Source organism: Lepisma saccharinum, chromosome 28 (assembly GCF_977018435.1).
Source record: "Lepisma saccharinum chromosome 28, izLepSacc3.1, whole genome shotgun sequence".
NCBI lineage: Eukaryota > Metazoa > Arthropoda > Insecta > Zygentoma > Lepismatidae > Lepisma > Lepisma saccharinum.
Genome location: NC_139256.1, coordinates 6,937,688 through 6,949,924, shown reverse-complemented (window position 1 = coordinate 6,949,924; position 12,237 = coordinate 6,937,688). Strand labels below are relative to the sequence as shown.

The 12,237-nt window shown below is 45.5% G+C and overlaps 1 protein-coding gene across 1 annotated transcript in view; it reads left to right on the top strand.

Annotated features, from left to right (window-relative positions):
- The window catches only part of dpa (disc proliferation abnormal), a 77,527-nt gene that overhangs the window by 46,497 nt on the left and 18,793 nt on the right, over positions 1-12,237 (top strand). Inside the window, exon 8 of the mRNA XM_083113713.1 lies at positions 94-288. Coding sequence (XP_082969839.1) covers positions 94-288 — 195 coding nt within the window. The remainder of the gene's footprint in view (positions 1-93; positions 289-12,237) is intronic.

The window sequence follows — 12,237 nt, the reverse complement described above, 5'->3', positions numbered from 1 at the left end:
ACTCCTTTGTAAAAATTATTACTACGTGCATTTTTATTCTTGTAATGATATGGTGCTTTTAGTAAACTAAGTTATGATGTGTTTTTCTTTCAGCAAGGACCACCTTTTCCCCCCTGAGAGGGTCCTGTTGTTGAAGGAACTCTCAAAGAAGGAAGACGTGTATGAGAGACTGGCGAGGGCCATTGCACCTTCCATTTATGAAAATGAAGACATCAAGAAAGGAATTCTCCTCCAGCTGTTGGGAGGCACCAAGAAGGATTTCACCAATGCCGGGAGAGGAAAGTTTAGGTATGTACTCTTGAGATTCTATTCTTTTTCATGTTGAGGGGAATAAACAACGCTGTTGATAATATAAGACGTAAGCGAGTTACTAAGGATATATCCGCGAAACTTACTTGTAAATGTTCTAATAATCATTCCTTTCCCGACTAGACAACCCACGTGTATATGATGCCCAGTGTGAGTGCAACTCACACTACATTGGCAGATCCATGGGATGTGTCAACGAGCGTATACAACAGCACTTAGCGGACGCAAAAGAATCCCACTACCGGACTAGCAAGGCACCTCAAGTTCAACAAACACAGGATCCGAAAAGTTTCTGTTAGGCACACATCACACACCCTAATCGACACCAAAATCAAAGAGACGCATGCAATTATGCACGCATGAGCTGAATATCGACAGCGGTCAGGCTCATCATGTTTGGCTCCCGCTATTACAACAGCTCAAACCCATCACGTGCAACAGACAAAATGGCTACACCAGCACCCGTAGCGGTAGTTGAGGAAACAACAACATGAACCGGAAGTCAACCTAACAGTAAAGCTTCGAGTTCCCAAGTGGATGGTGGCAGAGGCCACTGAAATTAATAGAACATTTACAAGTAAGTTTCGCAGATACATCTTTAGTAACTCGCTTACATCTTATATTCTATTCTTGTTTTGGGAATAAAAGAGGCGGTTGGTAATAATTAGACATAAGCATGTTACTAACTTTTTTCAGAAAACTTATTTGTATTGGTTTAAATCAGGATATTTTTTAAAATAAAAATCTGATTTAAATCACTTTGTACATCAGGATTTTGTAGATATCAGAATCACTTTTCGTGAAAGTACATTAATCTTGTAATAATTTAATGATGTTTATTAGGCTCTAAGAAAGGAAACAAAATATATGTACTGATGACGTGAAGCTCATAGGGAGGGAAATGTAATATGCAAACTGTAAACACACTTATATTTTTCTGGATTTAAAATTCAATAATTTTTTATGGGCAAGAATAGCAAACATTTTGTGTGGAATAATATACAAAATACTAATCATGTTAAACTGTAAATAGTGTCATTATCATTAAACTGTAACTAAAATTCAGCTGCAAAGACTATAAAGTTACAATTATAGAGTACATCCAGAATGTTTTATTTTCACTGGAAGAAAAGTTACTGAAATTATTATAGTTTCATGAACACATTCAACAAATATTTCCATAGTAGTTCATGTATACAGTATCCGAAACATAAAAATTGTACTTACGTGAAATTTAGAAGATTTCGTAATTCCGCGTTGCACAATTTAATGGTTCAATCCTATCAATTTCGAAGATCCACTGTCTTCATTCACAAAAGGGTACGGCGTTTGAAGCGGAGGTGGTACCGCGTCAGTACATTGTTTGTTCCCGGGCGGCGGTGGTTGCGATTTTTCCCGTTCGGCAGCACTGGCGCGCGCATCTTGGTTTGCGTCGTCTGCTTCCTGTTGTCCGGTGGCGTTGTCAGTTGGGGGTTGGGGGGCTGGGCCGTGTTGCTCGGTAATGTGCCGTTCCTGTTCCCCGCGTGGCTGGAGGGGGGTCGAGTATGTGCATAGCCTCTTTTCCTTGTCAGGTCGGGGATCTTCCTGAGGACAGGGTGCCAAGTTGGGTGTGCTTGTCCATTGTCCAGGTTTAGTGCTGGTTTCTGCTGGATGATAGCATGGGTTTCTTTGATGGTGTTTTCTATGACAGAGCCGGTTGGGTGAACTATGGATGTGGAGGAGATGGTGTGGTTAGTGGAGTGGAGGTGTTGGGAGAGGCCTGATTTAGGTGTGTCGTTTTTGGAATCTTTTACATGTTCGTTAATTCGTTCTTGGACGGTGCGGATGGTTCTGCCAATGTAGGTGTTGTGGCATTGGCATGTGGTCTTGTAGACACCGGGGGATGCAAGTTTGGGTAGGTAGTATCTCTTGAAGTTGGGTAGTGCTCTTCCGATTTGGGATATGGGTTTGTGTGCTACTCGGATGTTGAAGGGTTTGAGGGCCTTGGCAAATTTTCCAGATGTGGTGGGGTGGTATGGGAAGGCGATCCATTTTGGTTTAGGATTTTGGTTCGGGTTATCTCTGTTTCTTGGATGTCTGAACTGGGTTTCTGTTTTTGCGCACCACATGGATAGTTGGCGCTCGGTGTAACCGTTGTTTAGGCCTATTTCCGTTACGCACGCTATTTCATCTTGCAGGTCATCTTCTGTGCAGCTGTGTGTGAAGGCTCTTCTGTAAAAGTTCATCCATACTCCAGCTTTCTGTTTTGGTGGGTGGTTGGATTTTGCATGGATATACTGGGTGCCCGAACCTGGTTTCCTGTATACGGATGTGACGAACTTGTCTTGGAGTCGTCGGATGCTGAGGTCGAGAAAGTTGAGGCGGCCATTTTGTTCCCTTTCAACGGTGAAGTTTATGTTGGGATGTATGTTATTGAGGGCAGTTAGGAGAAGGGTTAGGTCCTCTTCCTGTTTGTAAATGACTATGGTGTCATCAGCATATCTTTTGTATCTTATATGAGCAAACTCTGGTTGGGTGAGAATTGACTTCTCGGCCACATGCAACACTATGTTGGATAGGGGTGCAGAAAGGGGGTTGCCCATCGCTAGGCCCCCTGTCTGGTGGAAGAAACTGTCCTCGAACTGGAAATAGTTGTGGGTGAGGCAGGCTTGTAGAGGGTTGCAGATTTCATCAGTTACAAATGGAGGCGTGTTATTGCTGAGTAGCCAAGTTCTGGTGGAGTCAAGTGCAAGGCTGATCGGGATGGAGGAGTACATGTCCACTACGTCTATGCTGGCTAGTTTGCAGTTGTCGGCTTTGACAAAAGAGGTGACAAATTCTTTTGCCTCGAGGCTGTTTTTTAGGCAGTAGGTGAGTTTGTCATTGTGGGCGGTCAGTTTCTGGAGGAGCCATTTGGTTAGGTGGACACTTGGTTGATTGAAGCCAGCCACTATGATTCTCAAGGGGGTTCCTGGTTTGTGAGTTTTTGGTATGCCATATGCACAGGGAAGGCTGGGGTGGGTGTTCCTTAGTTTCTTCTTTTCACTATCTTGAAGGAGGGCACAGTTATCTATGGCTCGGCGGATGGCTGTATTGTATCTGCTTGTGGGGTCACGTTTCAGCTTTTTGTACCCGTCAGAGTTTAGTTTTTCTTGCATTTTGTCACTGTATTGGCCTTTTCCCATTATGACGTATTGATTACCCTTGTCCGATTTTATGCACCAACATTTGTTGTCCTGTAGCCACTTTCGGAATTCCTGTGTTGTGTTCCTTAGTTTATTGTGCACTGTGGGTTTATGTTTGCTAGTAGGTTGGGCGTGTTGGCGGAGGATGATGGAAGGACAGGTAAGGCGTACACACTCGGCATCTTGGTTAGTTTTCGTAGCAAATGCTGTTTTTTCGGCAGAGCAGATTAAGTCTAGGGAGGGGGGGGAGTCATTTAGGAGGTTGAATTTGAGGCCGTGTTGGAGGAGGGAGTGGAATTTTGTCGGCACGGTGAGGTTGGTGAGGTTGATTATGGTGCTGGCGGGGGTGTTGGGGTTCACTGGTGTGGGGGTGAGGGCCGGAGGTTGGGCACCAAGGGTTTGCAGTTTCTGTGTTAGGGTCGCTGTTTTCTTGTTTTGCGACGTTTTTAGCATGAAGTCGATGTTTTGCTGGGCTTTTTTCCAGTCGTCGGGGTTGATTCTCGGTTGTATGTAATCACGGAGGGAAGCACATGTTTTTTGAAGTGATGCTATTTCACGATATTTATCACTGATCACTGCACTCATTGCCCGTTTTTCGGCATTGAACACAACCTTCTTAACACTATAGCTGGTGGCGGGTGTTTTCCACTTGAGGAATTTCGGGGTCACTTCACTGTTCCTGCACGCCTTGAGGAAAGCAATATCCGCTTGTCGGGTTTGTATTTTCCTGATGTTACGCTCGTATTCCCGCATTTCCTTCCGTATGAAAGGTGTAGAATTCATGGTGGTTGCGGTAAACGCGGTTTAAAATTACTTACGTGAAATTTAGAAGATTTCGTAATTCCGCGTTGCACAATTTAATGGTTCAATCCTATCAATTTCGAAGATCCACTGTCTTCATTCACAAAAGGGTACGGCGTTTGAAGCGGAGGTGGTACCGCGTCAGTACATTGTTTGTCCCCGGGCGGCGGTGGTTGCGATTTTTCCCGTTCGGCAGCACTGGCGCACGCATCTTGGTTTGCGTCGTCTGCTTCCTGTTGTCCGGTGGCGTTGTCAGTTGGGGGTTGGGGGGCTGGGCCGTGTTGCTCGGTAATGTGCCGTTCCTGTTCCCCGCGTGGCTGGAGGGGGGTCGAGTATGTGCATAGCCTCTTTTCCTTGTCAGGTCGGGGATCTTCCTGAGGACAGGGTGCCAAGTTGGGTGTGCTTGTCCATTGTCCAGGTTTAGTGCTGGTTTCTGCTGGATGATAGCATGGGTTTCTTTGATGGTGTTTTCTATGACAGAGCCGGTTGGGTGAACTATGGATGTGGAGGAGATGGTGTGGTTAGTGGAGTGGAGGTGTTGGGAGAGGCCTGATTTAGGTGTGTCGTTTTTGGAATCTTTTACATGTTCGTTAATTCGTTCTTGGACGGTGCGGATGGTTCTGCCAATGTAGGTGTTGTGGCATTGGCATGTGGTCTTGTAGACACCGGGGGATGCAAGTTTGGGTAGGTAGTATCTCTTGAAGTTGGGTAGTGCTCTTCCGATTTGGGATATGGGTTTGTGTGCTACTCGGATGTTGAAGGGTTTGAGGGCCTTGGCAAATTTTCCAGATGTGGTGGGGTGGTATGGGAAGGCGATCCATTTTGGTTTAGGATTTTGGTTCGGGTTATCTCTGTTTCTTGGATGTCTGAACTGGGTTTCTGTTTTTGCGCACCACATGGATAGTTGGCGCTCGGTGTAACCGTTGTTTAGGCCTATTTCCGTTACGCACGCTATTTCATCTTGCAGGTCATCTTCTGTGCAGCTGTGTGTGAAGGCTCTTCTGTAAAAGTTCATCCATACTCCAGCTTTCTGTTTTGGTGGGTGGTTGGATTTTGCATGGATATACTGGGTGCCCGAACCTGGTTTCCTGTATACGGATGTGACGAACTTGTCTTGGAGTCGTCGGATGCTGAGGTCGAGAAAGTTGAGGCGGCCATTTTGTTCCCTTTCAACGGTGAAGTTTATGTTGGGATGTATGTTATTGAGGGCAGTTAGGAGAAGGGTTAGGTCCTCTTCCTGTTTGTAAATGACTATGGTGTCATCAGCATATCTTTTGTATCTTATATGAGCAAACTCTGGTTGGGTGAGAATTGACTTCTCGGCCACATGCAACACTATGTTGGATAGGGGTGCAGAAAGGGGGTTGCCCATCGCTAGGCCCCCTGTCTGGTGGAAGAAACTGTCCTCGAACTGGAAATAGTTGTGGGTGAGGCAGGCTTGTAGAGGGTTGCAGATTTCATCAGTTACAAATGGAGGCGTGTTATTGCTGAGTAGCCAAGTTCTGGTGGAGTCAAGTGCAAGGCTGATCGGGATGGAGGAGTACATGTCCACTACGTCTATGCTGGCTAGTTTGCAGTTGTCGGCTTTGACAAAAGAGGTGACAAATTCTTTTGCCTCGAGGCTGTTTTTTAGGCAGTAGGTGAGTTTGTCATTGTGGGCGGTCAGTTTCTGGAGGAGCCATTTGGTTAGGTGGACACTTGGTTGATTGAAGCCAGCCACTATGATTCTCAAGGGGGTTCCTTGTTTGTGAGTTTTTGGTATGCCATATGCACAGGGAAGGCTGGGGTGGGTGTTCCTTAGTTTCTTCTTTTCACTATCTTGAAGGAGGGCACAGTTATCTATGGCTCGGCGGATGGCTGTATTGTATCTGCTTGTGGGGTCACGTTTCAGCTTTTTGTACCCGTCAGAGTTTAGTTTTTCTTGCATTTTGTCACTGTATTGGCCTTTTCCCATTATGACGTATTGATTACCCTTGTCCGATTTTATGCACCAACATTTGTTGTCCTGTAGCCACTTTCGGAATTCCTGTGTTGTGTTCCTTAGTTTATTGTGCACTGTGGGTTTATGTTTGCTAGTAGGTTGGGCGTGTTGGCGGAGGATGATGGAAGCACAGGTAAGGCGTACACACTCGGCATCTTGGTTAGTTTTCGTAGCAAATGCTGTTTTTTCGGCAGAGCAGATTAAGTCTAGGGAGGGGGGGGAGTCATTTAGGAGGTTGAATTTGAGGCCGTGTTGGAGGAGGGAGTGGAATTTTGTCGGCACGGTGAGGTTGGTGAGGTTGATTATGGTGCTGGCGGGGGTGTTGGGGTTCACTGGTGTGGGGGTGAGGGCCGGAGGTTGGGCACCAAGGGTTTGCAGTTTCTGTGTTAGGGTCGCTGTTTTCTTGTTTTGCGACGTTTTTAGCATGAAGTCGATGTTTTGCTGGGCTTTTTTCCAGTCGTCGGGGTTGATTCTCGGTTGTATGTAATCACGGAGGGAAGCACATGTTTTTTGAAGTGATGCTATTTCACGATATTTATCACTGATCACTGCACTCATTGCCCGTTTTTCGGCATTGAACACAACCTTCTTAACACTATAGCTGGTGGCGGGTGTTTTCCACTTGAGGAATTTCGGGGTCACTTCACTGTTCCTGCACGCCTTGAGGAAAGCAATATCCGCTTGTCGGGTTTGTATTTTCCTGATGTTACGCTCGTATTCCCGCATTTCCTTCCGTATGAAAGGTGTAGAATTCATGGTGGTTGCGGTAAACGCGGTTTAAAATTACTTACGTGAAATTTAGAAGATTTCGTAATTCCGCGTTGCACAATTTAATGGTTCAATCCTATCAATTTCGAAGATCCACTGTCTTCATTCACAAAAGGGTACAGAAACCCAGTTCAGACATCCAAGAAACAGAGATAACCCGAACCAAAATCCTAAACCAAAATGGATCGCCTTCCCATACCACCCCACCACATCTGGAAAATTTGCCAAGGCCCTCAAACCCTTCAACATCCGAGTAGCACACAAACCCATATCCCAAATCGGAAGAGCACTACCCAACTTCAAGAGATACTACCTACCCAAACTTGCATCCCCCGGTGTCTACAAGACCACATGCCAATGCCACAACACCTACATTGGCAGAACCATCCGCACCGTCCAAGAACGAATTAACGAACATGTAAAAGATTCCAAAAACGACACACCTAAATCAGGCCTCTCCCAACACCTCCACTCCACTAACCACACCATCTCCTCCACATCCATAGTTCACCCAACCGGCTCTGTCATAGAAAACACCATCAAAGAAACCCATGCTATCATCCAGCAGAAACCAGCACTAAACCTGGACAATGGACAAGCACACCCAACTTGGCACCCTGTCCTCAGGAAGATCCCCGACCTGACAAGGAAAAGAGGCTATGCACATACTCGACCCCCCTCCAGCCACGCGGGGAACAGGAACGGCACATTACCGAGCAACACGGCCCAGCCCCCCAACCCCCAACTGACAACGCCACCGGACAACAGGAAGCAGACGACGCAAACCAAGATGCGCGTGCCAGTGCTGCCGAACGGGAAAAATCGCAACCACCGCCGCCCGGGAACAAACAATGTACTGACGCGGTACCACCTCCGCTTCAAACGCCGTACCCTTTTGTGAATGAAGACAGTGGATCTTCGAAATTGATAGGATTGAACCATTAAATTGTGCAACGCGGAATTACGAAATCTTCTAAATTTCACGTAAGTAATTTTAAACCGCGTTTACCGCAACCACCATGAATTCTACACCTTTCATACGGAAGGAAATGCGGGAATACGAGCGTAACATCAGGAAAATACAAACCCGACAAGCGGATATTGCTTTCCTCAAGGCGTGCAGGAACAGTGAAGTGACCCCGAAATTCCTCAAGTGGAAAACACCCGCCACCAGCTATAGTGTTAAGAAGGTTGTGTTCAATGCCGAAAAACGGGCAATGAGTGCAGTGATCAGTGATAAATATCGTGAAATAGCATCACTTCAAAAAACATGTGCTTCCCTCCGTGATTACATACAACCGAGAATCAACCCCGACGACTGGAAAAAAGCCCAGCAAAACATCGACTTCATGCTAAAAACGTCGCAAAACAAGAAAACAGCGACCCTAACACAGAAACTGCAAACCCTTGGTGCCCAACCTCCGGCCCTCACCCCCACACCAGTGAACCCCAACACCCCCGCCAGCACCATAATCAACCTCACCAACCTCACCGTGCCGACAAAATTCCACTCCCTCCTCCAACACGGCCTCAAATTCAACCTCCTAAATGACTCCCCCCCCTCCCTAGACTTAATCTGCTCTGCCGAAAAAACAGCATTTGCTACGAAAACTAACCAAGATGCCGAGTGTGTACGCCTTACCTGTGCTTCCATCATCCTCCGCCAACACGCCCAACCTACTAGCAAACATAAACCCACAGTGCACAATAAACTAAGGAACACAACACAGGAATTCCGAAAGTGGCTACAGGACAACAAATGTTGGTGCATAAAATCGGACAAGGGTAATCAATACGTCATAATGGGAAAAGGCCAATACAGTGACAAAATGCAAGAAAAACTAAACTCTGACGGGTACAAAAAGCTGAAACGTGACCCCACAAGCAGATACAATACAGCCATCCGCCGAGCCATAGATAACTGTGCCCTCCTTCAAGATAGTGAAAAGAAGAAACTAAGGAACACCCACCCCAGCCTTCCCTGTGCATATGGCATACCAAAAACTCACAAACCAGGAACCCCCTTGAGAATCATAGTGGCTGGCTTCAATCAACCAAGTGTCCACCTAACCAAATGGCTCCTCCAGAAACTGACCGCCCACAATGACAAACTCACCTACTGCCTAAAAAACAGCCTCGAGGCAAAAGAATTTGTCACCTCTTTTGTCAAAGCCGACAACTGCAAACTAGCCAGCATAGACGTAGTGGACATGTACTCCTCCATCCCGATCAGCCTTGCACTTGACTCCACCAGAACTTGGCTACTCAGCAATAACACGCCTCCATTTGTAACTGATGAAATCTGCAACCCTCTACAAGCCTGCCTCACCCACAACTATTTCCAGTTCGAGGACAGTTTCTTCCACCAGACAGGGGGCCTAGCGATGGGCAACCCCCTTTCTGCACCCCTATCCAACATAGTGTTGCATGTGGCCGAGAAGTCAATTCTCACCCAACCAGAGTTTGCTCATATAAGATACAAAAGATATGCTGATGACACCATAGTCATTTACCCTTCTCCTAACTGCCCTCAATAACATACATCCCAACATAAACTTCACCGTTGAAAGGGAACAAAATGGCCGCCTCAACTTTCTCGACCTCAGCATCCGACGACTCCAAGACAAGTTCGTCACATCCGTATACAGGAAACCAGGTTCGGGCACCCAGTATATCCATGCAAAATCCAACCACCCACCAAAACAGAAAGCTGGAGTATGGATGAACTTTTACAGAAGAGCCTTCACACACAGCTGCACAGAAGATGACCTGCAAGATGAAATAGCGTGCGTAACGGAAATAGGCCTAAACAACGGTTACACCGAGCGCCAACTATCCATGTGGTGCGCAAAAACAGAAACCCAGTTCAGACATCCAAGAAACAGAGATAACCCGAACCAAAATCCTAAACCAAAATGGATCGCCTTCCCATACCACCCCACCACATCTGGAAAATTTGCCAAGGCCCTCAAACCCTTCAACATCCGAGTAGCACACAAACCCATATCCCAAATCGGAAGAGCACTACCCAACTTCAAGAGATACTACCTACCCAAACTTGCATCCCCCGGTGTCTACAAGACCACATGCCAATGCCACAACACCTACATTGGCAGAACCATCCGCACCGTCCAAGAACGAATTAACGAACATGTAAAAGATTCCAAAAACGACACACCTAAATCAGGCCTCTCCCAACACCTCCACTCCACTAACCACACCATCTCCTCCACATCCATAGTTCACCCAACCGGCTCTGTCATAGAAAACACCATCAAAGAAACCCATGCTATCATCCAGCAGAAACCAGCACTAAACCTGGACAATGGACAAGCACACCCAACTTGGCACCCTGTCCTCAGGAAGATCCCCGACCTGACAAGGAAAAGAGGCTATGCACATACTCGACCCCCCTCCAGCCACGCGGGGAACAGGAACGGCACATTACCGAGCAACACGGCCCAGCCCCCCAACCCCCAACTGACAACGCCACCGGACAACAGGAAGCAGACGACGTAAACCAAGATGCGCGCGCCAGTGCTGCCGAACGGGAAAAATCGCAACCACCGCCGCCCGGGAACAAACAATGTACTGACGCGGTACCACCTCCGCTTCAAACGCCGTACCCTTTTGTGAATGAAGACAGTGGATCTTCGAAATTGATAGGATTGAACCATTAAATTGTGCAACGCGGAATTACGAAATCTTCTAAATTTCACGTAAGTAATTTTAAACCGCGTTTACCGCAACCACCATGAATAAAAATTGTATATTTACACATTTTATAATTTGCTTTAATCAAACTGTTAAAATATTTTACAGGACCGTTTACTATAAAAAGCCTTTCTATAAAAAACATATATCTGTATGTATGGTGCCAAAAAAATATCGATTTAAGTAAAAAAATCATCAAAAATGTTTCTTTTAATAAAAATCATTATTTTTATTAGGGATGGGCCGATATGAAATTTTGGCCGATACCGATAAAGTACCAATATAAAATTTACCCATACCAATAACCGATATTCTACCGATCCGATATAAAATTAGAAATGGTCCTTGAAGACCCTGAAATTTTCATTGATCTCCGTAATAAATGTGTGTTTCAAGCTGATTGCAATGCAAAAGAAGTTGAATATTTAGACATTTACTTTTTCAGAAAGTAGGGCATGGAGATTATCCATAAAAATTACAACAAAATGGCAGAATTTTGCACTAAATTATAAGATACAAATTGATATATCGGATCGGTAAAATAATCGGTAATTTTACCGATACACCAATATGCCTATATCGGCCAATACCAATAAAGTACCGATTAATCGGTCCCATCCCTAATTTTTATCCATCCTGATTGGTTCTATTAATTTCGGTGGCCTCTGCCACCATCCACTTGGGAACTTACTGCTGGGCTGGCTTCCGGTTCCTGTCGTTTCCCTGCCTTCCCTTACCACCATTCCACATCCAACCACCTTTGCCAAGACCCTGAGACAGTTCGAAATCAAACCAGTGACCAAAATAGCCAGTGCTTTAAACAAACACAAACAATATTTCCTCGCACCCCTTGACAACCCAGGACTATGTTATGCCCATTACGTTGTCAGATCAATCAGCCATCAATGAATGTATGCAACAATACTTTTTGGATGCAAAAGAAAATCTCGACCAACTCTCATACTATAGTGGAACCACCAGCAAGAAACCCTGCCCAAACCTGTGAATGCAGTGAACCGTACTCCTGCGAGGAGGGGAGGGGGAGAGTGGAGCTTGCTTCCTTATGGCCAGAGCTGAACACATCAAGGGGAAGGTGCGCGAGGGATTTTAGCCGAATGTTCTTTTGTTTGTGGTCGCTCTATAGCAAAACATTTCAAGATTAACACACACACACATACACAGAGAAAAAAAATATCGAAAAGTTTGTCATGCATACATCACACATGCTGATTGACACTTTCTGAAGTATCCCGGGAGTTATGAAATTCATGGAAAATTGAATGTTTGAGAAGCAAAAATAGACTACTATATACAGGAATAAACTTATTGACGTAAATGTGCTATTAGAAGAGAAATGTTCATTTTGCGTAATAAGTGTAGTTTTTTAAATCAAATTTAGGGTTTATTCACTATTTTAACACCGAAGTGCCATTTTATATACCACTTTTCATCCCAAAATGTTCCCAGTTTTTTGTACCAACATCTTGATCTTGTATTCAC